The sequence below is a fragment of the Bos taurus genome, chromosome 11 (assembly GCF_002263795.3).
Source record: "Bos taurus isolate L1 Dominette 01449 registration number 42190680 breed Hereford chromosome 11, ARS-UCD2.0, whole genome shotgun sequence".
In the NCBI taxonomy this organism is placed as follows: Eukaryota; Metazoa; Chordata; class Mammalia; order Artiodactyla; family Bovidae; genus Bos; species Bos taurus.
The window spans coordinates 2,959,948-2,977,075 of record NC_037338.1 but is presented as its reverse complement, the minus strand read 5'-3'; the positions used below and the strand labels follow the sequence as shown (position 1 = coordinate 2,977,075).

The 17,128-nt window shown below is 51.9% G+C and overlaps 1 protein-coding gene across 4 annotated transcripts; it reads left to right on the top strand.

The window, feature by feature from the left end:
- The first annotated feature begins 2,935 nt into the window (after nt 1-2,935).
- On the top strand, nt 2,936-12,663 carry ACTR1B (actin related protein 1B). 4 transcript variants are annotated; one of them, XM_059890982.1, is made up of 12 exons: nt 3,045-3,143; nt 5,659-5,723; nt 6,478-6,687; nt 6,857-6,932; nt 7,900-8,025; nt 8,603-8,727; nt 8,953-9,169; nt 9,286-9,378; nt 9,458-9,632; nt 11,030-11,091; nt 11,322-11,362; nt 11,557-12,663. In XM_059890982.1, the coding sequence occupies exons 4-12, from the start codon at nt 6,876-6,878 to the stop codon at nt 11,657-11,659; spliced, it is 999 nt and encodes a 332-aa protein (XP_059746965.1). In that variant the 5' UTR covers nt 3,045-3,143; nt 5,659-5,723; nt 6,478-6,687; nt 6,857-6,875; the 3' UTR covers nt 11,660-12,663.
- The last annotated feature ends 4,465 nt before the right edge of the window (nt 12,664-17,128 follow it).

Here is a 17,128-nt window from a genome sequence, read left to right as displayed (position 1 = left end):
TACTGGTTGGGGCATAGTCTTGGATTACTGTGATACTGAATTGTTTGCCTTGGAAACAAACAGAGATCATTCTGTCATTTTTGAGATTGCATCCAAGTACTGCATTTTGGACTCTTTTGCTGACTATGAGGGCTACTCCATTTCTTCTAAGAGATGCTTGGTCACACTTGTAGATATAATGGTCATCTGAATTAAATTCGCCCATTGCAGTCCATTTTAGTTCACTAATTCCTAAAATGTCTACGTTCACTCTTGCCATCTCCTGTTTAACCACTTTCAACTTACCTTGATTCATGGACCTAACATTCCAGGTTTCTATGCAATACTGTTCTTTATAGCATCAGACTTTACTTCCATCACCAGTCACATCCACAAATGGGTGTTCTTTTTTGCTTTGGCTCAGCCTCTTTATTCTTCCTGGAGCTTTTTCTCTACTCTTCTCCAGTAGCATACTGGGCACCTACCAACCTGGGGAGTTCATCTTTCAGTATCATATCTTTTTGCCTCTTCATACAGTTCATGGGGTTCTCAAGGCAAGAATATTGAAGTGGCTTGCCATTCTCTTCTTCAGTGTACCACGTTTTGTCAAAACTCTTCACCATGACCCATCCATCTTGGGTGGCCCTATCCAGCATGGCTCATAGTTTCATTGAGTTAGACAAGGCTGTGATCCAAGTGATCAGTTTGGTTAGTTTTCTGTAACTGTGGTTTTCATTCTATCTTCCCTCTGATGGATAAGGGTAAGAGGCTCATGGGAGCCTCCTGATGGGAAGGACTAGTTGTGGGGAATCTGAGTCTTGCTCTGATGGGTGGGGCCATGCTCAGTAAATCTTTAATCCAGTCCAATCCCATATGGTGTTATATATCCCAGAGAATTGAAGGCAGAGTCTTGAAGAAGTATTTATACACCAATGTTCACAACAGTATTGCTTACAATAGCTAAAATGTGGAAGAGACCCAAGAATTCATCAACAGATGAATGGATAAGCAAAATGTAGTATGTACATACAATGGGATATACTTCAGCCATAAAAAGGAAGGAAATTCTGTCACATGGGAAATGGGAAGTTACTGTTTAATGAGTACAGCATTTCAGTGTTATAAGGTGAAAAATGTTATGGAGATGGATGGTGATAATTGTTGCACAATATTACAAATGTATTTAATACTGCTGAACCATATATTCTAAAATGAGTTAAGAAGAATCTTAAAAACAGTGGATATATGCATATGTATAACAGATTCACTTTGCTGTACACCTGAAACTGCACATTACAAACCAACTATACCCGAAATTAAGAGAATTTAACGGGTTATGATGGTAAATTGTATGTTGCATGGATTTTACCACAACTTAAAAATAAGGAAAAAGTAATATATACATGAACAGGGGCTTCCTAGGTAGCTCAGTGGTAAAGAATCTGCATGGCAATGCGGAAGATGCAGGAGATGTGGGTTCGATCCCTGAGTCAGGAAGATCCCCTGGAAAAGAGAATGGCAATCCACTCCAGTACTCTTGCCTGGGAAATTCCATGGACAGAGGGGCTTGGCTGGCTACAGTCCGTGGGGCCACAGAATAGCTGGACACAACTGAGCAACTCAGCTGCTGCTGCTGCTGCTCTTGCTAAGTTGCTTCAGTCGTGTCGGACTCTGTGCTACCCCATAGACGGCAGCCCACCAGGCTTCCCAGCACCCATGCACAAATACATGAACAAATTAAAAAATTAAAATAAAAGTTCACATTGTACAAAGAATTTGCTCTTCATTCCCCCACCTTTGCCAGTGGTCCCCCTTCCCCATATTAAAAAGTCTTGAAGGTTTCTCAGACATTCTTCAGAGCCATTCACACATAAAACATTCTGGACAGTGTGACTGCCTTTCTTTGCCTTGACTTAGCCATATGTCCTGATGTATTTCATATCAGATTATATAGAACTCCTTCATTATTTTAAACAGTTGCACGCTGACCCATTTTATGAACGCACAGACACTAGATACAAATGAACACATAACTATGATTCTACTTGCATAAAATTCCAAAATAGGCTAAACTAACCTGTGGTGACCTGTAGACTGGAGGATAGCAGTCCCTTTCGAGGAAGAAGAGGGCAGTGAGCAAGAGGGGCGGGAGGCTTCTGGAGTGCTGCTCATGCTGTTTTTTAAGCTCAGTGTTCACAAGTTAATAATTCATTGAAATGTACACTTAACGATTTCTGCACTTTCCTGTATGATGTTGTGCTTCAACTTGGCCAAATTTAATCTCATAGTCTAGTGGGAAAGTTCTATAGAGCGGCAAATAACTATAGCTCAGTCTGGTCAATGAATTCAGGACTGAGTATCTTCTTGCCCTGTGGACCCCTGAGCGGTTGGAGGCTCCCCGCGTGCTCTTCCCAGCTGCTGCCAACAGGATAACTGTTGGGCAAGGTACACACGCGTTGAGGCTCCTCGGTTCCCGTATCTGTAAAATCGGAAAATAACACCTAAGTAATTGCAAGGGTGTAATATAATCATCTATGTAAAATGAGCATAAGTGCTGCGCAAGCACTAAGCTGGTGCTGCATTCACTTCAGCTACCGTTATCACGAAATTATCATTTTTATAAGGAAAAGGATCTTCTTCAGTGCTCAATAAAGAAATGCTTTGTGTGAAAAATCCACCGCCGGCCTCCTTGGGGACTGCTCGCTGAAGAAACAAGAGTCCGGCACGAGTAAACTACCAGCCCGCCGGCTCCGACCGCGCCTTCTTTAAGCGCGGAGCGATGACGTCACCCGCACGCGCTGCAGCCTACCTTGGAGGCGCCGGGGCAGTTCTTCCCGGCGCCTCCATTGGCTGGCCAGCACCCGACGGCCCCGCCCCTTTGCCCTCGCGGGCCCCCGGCTCCGGGTGTCAATCTGCCTAGGTGGGAGCGGTGACTGGCCGCGGGGCCCGCCCTCTTGAAATTCTCCGCCGGGCTCGCGTAGGCTGCGTGCTTGGGGTGGGAGGGGCGCAGCAGCGCGTCAGGAGCCGCGGTGGTCCCGGTCCGCCCGCCTGCCTGCCTGCCAGCTGTTGGTTACTACTGCAGCCCGCCTGCTGGGCAGGGCCGGCCCGGCCCGGCCATGGAGTCCTACGATATCATCGCCAACCAGCCCGTGGTCATCGACAACGTGAGGCTTGGCAACCGGGGGGGAGGGCGGGGTGGACGAGTCGAGGTCCGCAGGGACCCCCGCCCGTCTTGCCTGGTCCTCGGCTCGTTGCCGGCCCGCCACTCCTGCGGGCTGTCCCCACTTGGCCCTGTATCCCGGGCCGCGGGACCAGCCCCCCGCAAGCGTGGCAGAACCCCAGCCCCAGCGCTCCCTGAGCAGGCGGGGAGGTCGGGAGAGGAAGGGGTCCCATGTGTCTGGCAGCGCTTGATCAGCATCTAGAGAGCCGGGGTACAGCCGGGCGACCGACCGATGCACCGATATGCCAGGCCCGGGGACTCACCCCGGACCCTTCTCGGTGGAGAGTAGGCTCACTGGATGGGTTTCGACCCCAGCCCCTTTACCTCTCCTCAGGCTTTGGCTGCCCTCCTACTGGAGGAAAGACAGTGTTTGCCCCTTTGCACACTGCTGGCCCCATCTTTAGGGAACGCTTAACCTGCGGGCCTCTACAATAGCTCTTCCCAAGTGCTGCACCCCCAGGCAGCACTTCCAGGGTAGGCAGGCCCCACTACGCCCTTTTCCTGGGACTGCGGAAATGCACGTTAAGTTTTGCCAACCATATACCCGCCGCTGCCTGACTGGGCACTCGCCTGCTTTGACCCTTTCCTGAAGTGCTCCCTGAGCCAAGGGGATGTTCCACAGCTGGGAGGGCAGTGGAGAGAATTCAGGACCACTCTTCCCAGGACCTGTAAGCAGTTTGGGGGTCTGGCTTGGAAACCTCAGAGGAAAGTTGCCTGGCTCCATCGTGGTCTTGTCCTTCAGCACCGTAGCTCAGCTCAGCATGCTTTCTGATCTATAGGAAGAAGATAAAGGGCAGGGATCAGTGGATCTGCCCCTAGCTGAGTGTCTACCTCTGAACAGTGGGCCTTGGAGTTTTTAATAATGACTCACTGCTCTTTCTGGGATCTGTCTCCCTTGCACATGATCCCCATGTAATCTCTGAATGGCTGTCTGTTTTGGAGTAACCATGTGAGGGCCCTGAGTCACAGCAGGGGTGTTTAATAAGATAGCTGAAGCTGGGCTTGGGGATGCTCTCCATCAGGCTTCAGGAAGGATCAGCCACTTCCTTTCTTGGCAGGCTACTCAACAAGTTTGAGTTTTGAGAACAACCTGCTTGGTCCCACTGGGCTGTTTCTTTCTCTTTTTAAAAAAACTTTATTTTGAAAAAAAAAAAAACAACTTTATTTTGTATTGCCTGCGTGCTCACTCACTCAGTCATTTCTGACTCCTTGCGACCCTATGGGCTATAGCCCACCAGGCTCCTCTGTCCATGGGATTCTCCAGGCAAGAATACTGGAGTGGGTTGCCATGCCCTCCTCCAGGGGCTCTTCCTGACCCAGGGATCAAACCTGCATCTCTTCTGTCTCCTGCTTTGGCAGGCGGGTTCTTTACCATGAACACCACACAAGAAGCCCATTTTGTATTGGAGAATAGCCAATTAAAAAACAATGTTCTGATAGTTTCAGGTGAACAGCAAAGGGACTCTGCCATATGTACACATGTATCCATTCTCCCCCAAACTCTAGGGGATGTTTATTTCTGCTCTCCAGGCCCCAAGGGTGGTGATGGGTGGTGGAGAGAGAGGTTGAGATGCTGATTCCTGCTGTGGGTGGGAGGTTTCTAGATACCAGGATCCCTTTAAAAGTCTCCATCCAGCTTCCATGCTGGAGCAGTGGCAGGACCAAGCTCTCCTCCTGTTGTCTCTGGGGAAGCCACTTGAAGAGGAGTGCTAGTTGGTCCCCATGCACCCAGTATCTTCCCCAGCCAGTCCTGTCTGTGGTCCATAGCTGCTGAGGGGAGTGGGCTGTGCTTTTTCAAACATCTGGAAAAAAAACCATAAGCAACCAACCTTAAGGGTTGCTTCTTGCTAAGGAGTCCTCCTGCCTGGAGCCAACCCACAAGTGTGCCTAGGAGGGTGTACTCCATCTCCACACTGGTGATGTTCTGGCTTGGATAATGCTTGGTGATGTGCCCTGTGCTCTGTAGGATGTTTAGCAGCATCCCTAGCCTCTACCCACTTAGATGGCAATAACAGCCTCTGCCCCCAGTCTTCAGACATTGTCAGATTTGGGGCTGCATGCATGCTCCATTGCTAAGTTGTGTCTGAATCTTTACGGCCCCATGGACTGCAGCCCACCAGGCTCCTCTGTCCATGGGATTTCCCAGGCAAGAATACTGGAGTGGGTTGCCATCTCCTTCTCCAGGGGATCTTCCCAACGCAGGGATTGACCTCACATCTCCTGCATTGGCAGGCAGATTCTTTACCACTGAGCCACCTGGGAAGCCCTCAAATTAGGGGGATGAGATGTAAAGTTGCCCCTAGTTTTGAACCACTGGTGTATGTGTAAATGGCCTTGCCCTCTTGGCAGGATCTCGGGCTTCCTTCCCAGGCTACTGTCGGGGGAAGCCCTCTCCACAGCAGGGCACCACCTTCATCTGGAGATGAATGTTGGAATCTAGCTGCTGTTTTTCTTCGCAGGGTTCCGGGGTGATCAAGGCTGGCTTTGCAGGAGACCAGATTCCCAAATACTGTTTTCCAAACTAGTAAGTGTTGCTCAGGCAGTATTCCTAACCCTTTGATTTGCTTCTGGGGAGAACATGGGTCTTGTGTCACAACTCTCTTTGAGGCTAACTCTTGCCCCTGCCTGTAAGGGAAAGCACCAGATTTGTGAAGCTGGTGCTGTGAAGGGCTATGGAAGAAGACAGGTGCTCTGGGCTGTCTTGAGTCTGGTTTTGGTCCCTCCTGGAGCTGGAAAGGAGGAGCTACCACCAGCATTCCCCTGGGAACAGGGCATGGTAGCAGCAGCAAGAACACAAGAGAGACCTAAACCCAGAGGAGAAAGAATGGGGAGTTACTGCTGCTCCTTCCCCCCAGGAAATGCTCTCTTCAGGGCTCATTTATTTTCAGACTCTAGAAGATACATTGTGCGGTCAGGGGGAATCCTTCCCTGCATGATGCCAGTGATGGCAGAGGAGAGAGGGGAGTGAAACCCAGGGAAATTTGGGGGCACTCCACCGGCCGCTCAAGCCCATTGGGAAGTTTTCCCTTGATGGTGTTTTGTTTCAAATCCTGGAGGCCTTAGAGCTTAGTGGCCAAAGCCAGGGTAGGGGAGTCCTCAGGCCCCTGAAGTAACTGGCCATGTCAAGACAAAGCCTGCATGGGGTATCCAGGCCTCAGCTGTCCTTTCTGAACTCACCTGGAGTGTAATTAAAGGTTCCTCTTGATGTGCAGGGAAGTTGGGTGAGATTTTGGAATGGTAGCTCGTCCACTCTGCCAAGAGCTGCATCTGTGTTTCAGAAGCCCTGGCAGGAAGAAGGACGGGATTGACTGAGTGAGAGAGGGGTCTACGAAGGAGCCATGGCCCTGCTTCCTGGGGCCACCCCACCTTGTTCTACCCCCGTGAAATCCACAGTGAGGGCTGAGTCATCATGGCTGCAGAAGCAGACCCTCTGCCAGGGCTGACATTCCAGACCTCTTGGCCCTCTCTGGGAGGGCTGGTGGGAAATGGTGGGAACCCCTTTTCTTCTGACCCTGAGTCTTCTGTCCTTCCAAGGCCTGCTCTGTGGTCCCATGGCCCGTAGGCCTAGCTTCTGACCATTGGAGTCAGACTTTGGTTTTCCTAGACTAGGCTCGGCTATGGCCCCTGCCCATCTCCCTGACTTTTCTGTCCCTGCAGTGTCGGGCGCCCCAAGCACATGCGGGTGATGGCTGGAGCCCTGGAAGGAGACCTCTTTATCGGACCGAAAGCAGAGGTAACATCTGTGGTGCCTGTCTGTGCCTGGGTTGAGGTCTTCTGTCCTAGGAGCCTTGACTGGTGGTCAGAGGGCCCTGGGCCCTCTCTGGGACCATCTACTGGGTGTCATAAGCACTGTGGTCCATTTGCTCTGTGAGATGGTCCAGGGTTCCTGTGTAAGGCGACACAGTAAGACCACTTCGTGCCCCTTCCTTTAGAAGCCACAGAGGAAAGAACTGGTTAAATGAGTCACTTGGACTGATGACTGATCGAGAAGGCCAGCTCTGTGCTCCAGCTGGGGGGTTGAGGGGGTGGGGAAGGGACTGCACAGCCAGGTGAGGCCCTTGGGAGGAGGAGCGAGTGGGGGCGGGGGTGGCAGGGACTGACCAGCAAGTGCAGTTGAGGCACCTGAGGAAGACAGGAAGGGGTGCTGAGGACCCAGAAAATGCGGTCAGCAGGAGCCGCAGCTGTGGGTGAGAGAATGGTACTGGACAGAAGGACCGCGTTGTGGGGGGACGTTGAAGGGCAGGTCTCTGCGAGACACACCTGTACTGGCTGAAGAGCTGGGAGGAGAGGTGGCAGCACGTGGCCGCAGGAGGGGCCACATAGGATGGCTGGCGTAGGATCGGCCGTCACAGAGGCTCCTGGCGCTGATGAGGACAGGAACTGAAGTGGCGGTGGAGCTGGAGGTCAGGCTGTGTGTGAGGCTGGAAGGGAAGGATGTGCTAGTAGTGACTGTAGAGGACACGGGCCGTGGGGAAAGGAATGGGGGCACTCTGGGGTTCGGGGGAGCATGCCACCACCCTCTGTGGTCCTGGACTGGACTCTTAGAGCCAGGGAAACAACTGGGCAGATGAACCCATGCCGGGTTAAGGATGTAAGGGGCACAGGGACCCCCGGTGAGCGGATGAAGGGGTGGCCCCCCGGAGGGCAGAGACCAGCTGCTGGGTGAGTGTCTGCTGCCACCTCCAGCCTCCGGTCTGCAGGAGCACCGGGGGCTGCTGGCCATCCGCTACCCCATGGAGCACGGCGTGGTGAGGGACTGGAACGACATGGAGCGGATCTGGCAGTACGTCTACTCTAAGGACCAGCTGCAGACCTTCTCGGAGGAGGTGGGGCCGCGGCGCCCTCTCCCTGCTCCGCCTGCAGCGTCTGCGTCAGGCTTCCACACTTTCTCTGGCTCTTGTCTGGCATGAAGCCCCTGCATTGTGTGGGTGTGGGTCCCTGCCGCCCCTCTGCCCCGCATTGTGTGGGTGTGGGTCCCTGCCGCCCCTCTGCCCCGCATTGTGTGGGTGTGGGTCCCTGCCTCCCCTCCGCCCCGTATTGTGTGGGTGGGGGTCCCTGCCACCCCTCCGCCCCAAATTGTGTGGATGTGGGTCCCTGTCGCCCCTCCGCCCCGCATTGTGTGGGTCCCTGCCACCCCTCTGCCCCGCATTGTGTGGGTGTGGGTCCCTGCCACCCCGCATTGTGTGTGTATGGGTCCGCACAGCTAGCGGCTGCCAGGTAGAATATTACAGGGGGCGCTGGGTCTTTGGAAGACTCACTGCTGGCAGATGACGTGCTGGCGCCCTCGGGAGGGATGGGAGACGGCAGGTTTGTGTGCTCCCGGGTAGGTGGCTCTCTGGAAAGATCCCGGCGGGGCCTGCACGTTGCCTTTGCACCTGCCCGCAACCCTGCCGTCTCCTGCAGCATCCTGTTCTTCTTACGGAAGCGCCGCTCAACCCGAGTAAGAATCGGGAGAAGGCGGCGGAGGTGTTCTTCGAGACCTTCAACGTGCCGGCCTTGTTCATCTCCATGCAGGCCGTGCTCAGCCTGTGAGTGCTCCCTTGGCCCTGGTCCTCGCATCTCTGGCCTCCTGATTGGGATGCCGTGGCGCCTGACTTCCCTGTACAAACAGCCTTCCGATGACGATCCCTACTGGGGGGCCTGTGGGTCCCTTTCTCAGACCAGATAATGCACACGCCCCGGGGTCCCTTCCAGGGGTGCGGAGGTCCCAGTGCCTCAGTGGCTGAGGTGAAGGGATGCTGACCTGGTGACAGGTACGCCACAGGACGCACGACTGGAGTGGTTTTGGACTCGGGGGACGGGGTCACACACGCCGTCCCCGTCTACGAGGGTTTCGCCATGCCCCACTCCATCATGCGGGTGGACATTGCTGGCCGCGACGTCTCCCGCTACCTCCGGCTGCTGCTGCGCAAGGAGGGGGCGGACTTTCACACCTCGGCTGAGTTTGAGGTCGTCCGGACCATCAAAGAGGTGACTCGGGGCAGGGAGTGGGGAAGCGGGGGTGGTCGGACCCAGCATGAGGTTGAGCCCTGGGTGTGCGGGTCCCTGTGGCCACCTCCTGAGAGCCCTGTCTCTGCCCACCGCAGCGGGCCTGCTACCTGTCCATCAACCCGCAGAAGGATGAGGCTCTGGAGACAGAGAAGGTGCAGTACACCCTGCCAGACGGCAGCACGCTCAACGTAAGTTCAGGCCGGACGCAGGCGGGTGATGATGCCGGGACTGGAGGAGGCGGGACTAACTTCATCTTGTTTTCCGAAGGTGGGACCAGCGCGGTTCCGGGCCCCTGAGCTGCTGTTCCAGCCAGACCTGATAGGGGATGAGAGTGAGGGACTCCATGAGGTGCTGGTCTTCGCCATCCACAAGTCTGACATGGATCTGCGCCGCACGCTGTTTGCCAACATCATGCTTTCTGGTGGCTCCACGCTTTTCAAAGGTACCTAGTTGGGATGGTATGGCTTGGAGGCCACAGGTAGTGTGGCCCTCAGACTGCACCCCAATTCCTGAAATCCTGGGACATGGCCCATTTTCTGTGGGTTTTTTGGATGTTCAGTGAGTTTTGTTTTTTTTTTTTAAGGGATAGATTTGAAATTAAATTTTGTTTACAAATAGATGGTAAGTTTGATGAGGTCTAAAATGTATTCGATGAAGTCTGCCTTCTATTGCCCTGGTCACCCAGTTCCCTCCCCACAGTTATTGTTAGTTTCTCAGGTAACATCTGTGCCTAGATAAAGCATCCTTTTTACTTAGCCCTGGACTTTACTCTCTGGACTTTCCAGGTGGCTCAGTAGTAAAGAATCAGCTTGCCAATGCGGGAGATATGGGTTCAATCCATGGCTCAGGAAGATCCCTTGGAGAAGGAAATGGCAACCCACTCCAGTATTCTAGCCTGGAGAATTCCATGGAGAGGAGCCTGGCGGGCTACAGTCCATGGGGTTTTGAAGAGTCAGACCTGACTTAGCGACAGAGCAGGAACACGAGCATACTCTCCAGCTCCTGTGTTGTTGATTTTGCTCCACAGACGGCAGATGTTTGTGTAGGTTCTCTTTATCTGGCCCTGAGGGCTGGATGTGCCATTGAACCATTAACCTGCTGATGGCCTTGGAGGTGGTGAAATTCTCTCTCATCACAAAAATGTTCCACTGGGTGATTGCATGCACTATCATTTCACGTAATGGGAAGATACCTGAAAGATAAATCCTAGGGATGGAATTGCTGAGTCAGAGGGTACACATGTGTGCACTTGATACCTGGTAGATATCACAAGTTTCCCTCCTGAGAGGCTCCCCCAGTTATGGCAGTCCCCCAGCCCCGTCCCAGCACTGTGCGAGACGTTTGCCTGTCTACTGGATGGAAGTGACTGCTTGTTCTCCTGACTCATCATTTGCCTTTGACTGCTTCTGGTGGTTTTGGCTCTGGAGTGTCAAGGGGGAGAGGGTAGGGGTCAGGCAGTGGTGGGTGACTTGGGGTTCCATCTCCTGCTGCCTTCCTTCCTGAAGAGGGAAGCGGGCCCACCTGCAGGCACACTGCTGGATCTTTTCTGCCTTTGGTGTGGTTCTCTCCACCCTTACTCCTGGCAAGAATGACTAAAACAAGGACTTCCCTGGCAGTCCAGTGGTTAAGACTGCACACTTCCACTACAGGGGGCATGGGTCCAATCCCTGGTCAGAGAACTAAGATCCCACATGCTGCATGGCATGGCCAAAAAATAAAATAGTAGCTTAAAAAATAAAAAAAAGTGGCTGGGGCTGAGGCACCAGAAGTTGGATGTGAGGGAGCTAGTGATGAAGGGTCAGATGTGAACCCTGGGTTCAGCCAGCCTTGTGTTCACAGGCTTTGGTGATCGATTACTAAGTGAAGTAAAGAAGCTTGCCCCAAAGGACGTCAAAATCAAGGTGAGGTTGTGGGGAGTCCCTGTAGGGCATGGGGGTGCTGGGCAACTTTGACCTGGGGAGGGAAGGGCAAGAAGCACTGTTAGATGTCCTCTGACTTCACACCCAGCCCGGCCCTGCTGCCCTTCCGGCTCCTGGCTGAGGCCTGGCTGCAGGCACTGGGGGAAGTGCCCCCAAGGCTGGGATGGGGGTGCTGGGGGGGCAGGGCAGTTACACTGTGCTGTTCCCTCCAGATCTCAGCCCCTCAGGAACGGCTGTACTCCACGTGGATCGGGTAAGGCGGGACCCAGAGCCGAGGCCCTAGGAGGAGGCCTCTGTGCTCTGGACACTTTTTCCTGGGCTGGTCCAGGCCAGGTGGAGGCGGGGGGATGTCCCCCGCAGGTTAGAAAAGTTGAGTCCTGGGCGCCCAGGGCGGGTGGCTGGCTCAGCCCTCAGGTCCCCAAGAATGCTGTCCCTCCCTCCTCACAGGGGCTCTATCCTGGCCTCACTGGACACTTTTAAGAAGATGTGGGTATCCAAAAAGGAGTATGAAGAGGACGGCTCCCGGGCTATTCATCGAAAAACCTTCTAGTGGCCAAGGAGGAAGGCGTAGCTCTGGGAGGAAGGGGGAACCAGAGTTCTTAACCCTCTGTGGTTGGGTTCACAGATGAGGCCTAGACCCCCTGCATGCCCTGAACCCTGGGCAAGTGGTGCCACAGCGCTTCCCTAAGCCTCCCCTACACACATGTGCACACGTGCACACACATAACATACACACACACACGGTCACAGTTAGCTGCATGGATGGGAGGCTGGAGCTGGAAGATAGGAATTGAGGGGCCCAGCTTTGGATGGTTCTGGGTGTCCCCCTTGGCAGAGCCAGTTAGGCCCATGGTTCTCTGCTTCCCCAAGCTCCAAGGCCAGACACCGGAACGCCCCCATTGCCTCTGACAGAACCCCTCCGAGAGTGCCTGGATGCCTGGGTGACTAGCCCTGGGGAGTGGCGGGGTCGGGGCGGGGGGGGGGGGGTGGCTGGGGGCGGGCACCAGCAGTTCCTTCTGCTGTGTGACCGCTCCTTGTGCCACATCCTTATCCTGACCCAACCGGGCAGCCCAGAAGGCCACACCTTGGCGTCCCTGACCCCCTCACGCTCTGTCCTCTTGTCTTCCCAGGTGGGTGCTTTGGTGTAGACTGAGTTCTGGGCAGTCTTCTGACCCCAGTGAGGGGGTGTGGGCCAGGGTCCAGCCCTGTGGAACCAGGACAGGATGCATGGGGTTTGGGCAGCCACAGCGGGTTGTGCTTTCTCCCCATCAAAGCACTTCATGGACTTGCTGCTCCCTCTCCTTTACCCCAGTACCTGGGACAGGAAGGGTTAATGGTCTTCATTTGTTGAGGGGAAGCCACTTAATCAGGAGTCAGACCTAGTGGGGGAGAGGGGAGGCACATTTCCTTCTCCCACGAAAGAGGTCTTCATTTACCCTATGGCCAGGACCCCCATCTCCCTCTCCCACATATGTACAATAACTCAACACAGTTGCCTGAAAAAACTTTTTTTGTAAGTCATTATAGTAATAATTATAGAAAAGGCCCAGCGCACGGCTCTGTTTTCATGTGTTTCTTTGCACTGTTTGCTCACACATCCCTGGGGACCAAAGCAGTGGGGCTCTGGTGGCGGCTCAGAAGCCTGCAGCCTCAGCGGTTGGTGGGGCGACGCAGCACGGGAGGCCCCGGAGGTTGGGCTCTCAGCCTGGTGGCACAATTCCCCAGGCTCTTTACACGCCTGCTGCAGTGCACCAGGAGAAGCAGGTGGCATGCTGCCCTCCTCCCCCTTATTCCCAGATGGGGCCTTGTGGCAGGTGGGGCTCAGTGGGCCTGTGTTCTCACCTGTTCTGTTTGGAGCACCTCTGCTGCCTGGCTGCGATGGAGCTGAGGCCGACACACCAACACTGATGCAAGTTCCCAGTTCAGACAAGAAGGGCGGGTGATGGGAGAGATGTAGACGGCTGTGCCAATGAGCTGGGTTCTGAAGGGAGAAGCTGAGCAGCATGGAGAGGAAGGGCGGTAGAGGAGGGAGCCGTGAGAAGTGAGTTTGGAGTGACTGCCCTCTTCCGCCTCCATCAAACACTTGAACACATACAGTAGGTCCAGGAAGTGTTATGTGTTTGGAGCCAATGGTAAACAAGACATATCTTTGCTCCCCAAAACATACATATCAGGGAAGAAAGGTAAACAGCCTGTTTCAGTACAGAATTGCTATGTCTAAGCCAGGAGGTGGGGCAGGCTGACTTGCTTTTATCCAGGAGGGGTTAGCCAGGTAAACAGGGCATGTTCCTGGGAGAGGTAAGAGTTCAAAGAAATGCCTCGGACCCATGGGGCTAGAAAAAAAGACAAGGACCAGAGTGATGCCAGAGCAGCAGGGCAGGGTGAGTGCTCTTTGGCCATGATGTGAGGTAAACCAAAGGGGTAAGTTGGAGCGAGCGTGTCAGGGCTCTTGAGAGGGCTTTTAGCAGTGTCTTGGGTGATGGGCAGTCAGCTGGGGGTGCATGGTTACCATAGATGTATGTTGAAGGCAGTGACACCCCAGTAGGAGTAAGCACATAAAATACCCAGGTCTTGGTTTCTAAATACAATTCTTCAAAGGAAGGAGTCAGAGCTCCTTGGACAAATTGCAGATCTGGGGCAGAGATCTGAACCTGGGATATCTTGTGGAAGCAAAGTGCTCAGAAAAGAGGGGGCTTGTCTAAAGGACTCAGGGACCAACTTGAAGGAGCAACCAGTAGTCAGGTCTGTAATGGATGGTAAGTCATTAATCATGAGTCTAGTCTGAGAAAAATAATTGAATAAATAGATACACAGGGGAGCAGGGGCAGTTCATTCTTACTAAATTAGTTAATGAATGTAGAAGGAATAGTAGGAAAAGAAAATCACCCTTAGGCAAACATCCCAGTCACCACTGGTGCAGGCAGAAATGGATCCAAAAACTAGTAAGCAAAAGTAAGGACATTTGCATTATCTCAAAGTATATACCCGTGAAGTACTTACTAGTTTAAAAAGGAAAAAGTAGTAACTATCCAGGGGAGGAACCCAGTAAATATCACCTTAATCAAATTATCCAAGTTTACATCCCAGGTAATGAGTCACTCTCTTGATGTGATAAATTAAGAGGCTGCCATGTCACTTGTGTGTTCTTGGATACCCTCAGTCTAACGAGGAACAAACAGCAGACAAACCCAAACTGAGGGCATTCTACAAATGAATGGACCAGGTGTCTTGTTCAAAAGTGACAAGACATAAAGACAGACTAAGGAATTGTCACAGGTTGGAGGAGACAAAAGAGGCTGTGATGATGAAATGCAGTGGATCAGAAAGGACCTTACTGAAAAAGCTGGCAAAATCACTTAACAGTAATGCATCAACATGAATTTCCTGGTTTCCATTAACAGCACTGTGTGTTAATGTCACAGGTTAATGTCAGTGGAAATTGGGTTAAAGGTAGTCAAGAATTCTGTACTATTTTTGCAACATTTCTGTAAGCCTAAAATTATTTCAGAATAAAAAGTTAGGGAGAAAAACTCAGGCCTGAGCTAAATGGTCTGGATTCACAATTCTGCTACCATAACTCACTAGCTGCATAATCCTGAGCTGCTCCTAGGTTTCTTTATCTCTAACGTGGGGATGATAATAATAGCACCTACCTCATGGGTTTATTAACAGCCTGGGACATTTTGTGTCAGAGGATAGAAGAAGTGCTACAAGACTGATAGGGACCTGTCAAAAGACCATGAGCCAGCCTGAAGATGTTCCAGTGGTCAAATCTGGAACAAATTAAACTTCAAAAAATAATGACAGTTATGAATTATGATTTATTGAATACAATATAAAAGCATGAGTCTATACTGACATAGGTTAATAAATTGAAAGTTTGATGAGGAATAGGATATTGACATCTCAAAGTATTACCCCATTCAGTTCAGTTCAGTTCAGTCGCTCAGTCGTGTCCGACTCTGCGACCGCATGAACTGCAGCACGCCAGGCCTCCCTGTCCATCACCAACTCCCGGAGTTCACCCAGACTCATGTCCATCGAGTCGGTGATGCCATCCAGCCATCTCATCCTCTGTCGTCCCCTTCTCCTCCTGCCCCCAATCCCTCCCAGCATCAGAGTCTTTTCCAATTAGATACTTATTAATAATTAAAGGGCAGGGAAAACCATAAATAAAAAAGATACCTGTACTCCAGTGTTCATTGCAGCACTATTTACAATAGCCAGAACATGGAAGCAACCTAAATGGCCATCAACAGAGGAACGGATAAAGAAGATGTGGTATGTATATATAATGGAATATTACTCAGCCATAAAAAGGAACAAAATAATGCCATTTGCAGCAACATGGATGGTCCCAGAGATTATCACGTTGAGTGAAGTAAGTCAGACACAGAAAGACAAAATGAGATATTGCTTATATGTGGAATCTTAAAAAAGGCTACAGTGAACTTAATTATAACAGAAGTAGAGTCAGATGTAGAAAACCAACATGTTTATTGGGATGGGGGAGTGATAAGTTGGAAGATCAGGATTGACATATACACACTACTATATATAAAACATAGCACAGGGAACTCTACTTATTACTCTGTAATGGGATATGTGGGGAAAGAATCTGAAAAGTGGATATGCTGCTGCTGCTGCTGCTACGTTGCTTCAGTTTTGTCTGACTCTGTGCGACCCCATAGATGGCAGCCCACCAGGCTCCCCTGTCCCTGGGATTCTCCAGACAAGAACACTGGAGTGGGTTGCCATTTCCTTCTCCAATGCATAAAAGTGAAAGTGAAGTTGCTCGGTCGTGTCCGACTCTTAGCGACCCCATGGACTGCAGCCTACCAGGCTCCTCCATCCATGGGATTTTCCAGGCAAGAGTACTGCAGTGGGATGCCATTGCCTTCTCTGAAAAAGTGGATATATGTATATGTAAATAAATAACTATTTATAGATAATAGATAAGTATTTTTTTAAGTTCTGATAATAATAATTAAAAGGCAACTTCACAGTGGGGAAACTTGGCAGACATTACTTTAGTCAAGTGACCAAAGGGGACACCTCATCAGCAAAATGCTGTGCTTAGTCGCTCAGTTATGTTTGACTCTCTGCGACCCCCTGAACGGTAGCCTGCCAGCCTCCTCTGTCCATGGAATTCTCCAGGTAAGAATACTGGAGTGGGTTGCCATGCCCTCCTCCAGGGGATCTGCCCAACCCAGGGATCAAACCCAGGGATAGAACCCAGGTCTTCCCTCATTGCAGGCAGATTCTTTACCATCTGAGCCATCAGGGAAGCCCAAGAATAATGGAGTGAGTAGCCTATCCCTTCCCCAGGGGATCCTCCCGACCCTGGAATTGAACGGGGGTTTCCTGCATTGCAGGCAGATTCTTTACCAGCTGAGCTACCAGGAAAGCCCCTTCATCAGCAGTGGGACAAACCAACATTGCATGCCCACTGAGACAGGTCCAGTATCGCCTCTTGTTACTCCTGCCCAAGATACATAACCTGAATCCAATCATGAGGGAACAGCAGACAAACCCAAGTTGTAATTTTTTAAGTGTCAAAAGTGAAAGTTGCTCAGTCATGTCCAACTCTCTGCGATCCCATGGACTATCAGTTCAGCTCAGTCGCTCAGTCATGTCTGACTCTTGGCGACCCCAAGGACCACAGCGCGCCAGGCCTCCCTGTCCATCACCAACTCCCGGAGTTTACCCAAACTCATGTCCATCGAGTTGGTGATGCCATCCAACCATCTCATGCTCTGAAGTCCCCTTCTCCACCTGCCTTCAATCAGGGTCTTTTCAAATGGGTCAGCTCTTCACATCAAGTGGCCAAAGTATTGGAGTTTCAGCTTCAACATCAGTCCTTCCAATGAACACTCAGGACTAATCTCCTTCAGGATGGACTGGTTGGACCTCCTTGAAGTCCAAGGGACTCTCAAGAGTCTTCTCCAACACCACAGTTCAAAAGCATCAATTCTTTGGCACTCAGCTTTCTTTAGAGTCCACAACTCTCACATCCATA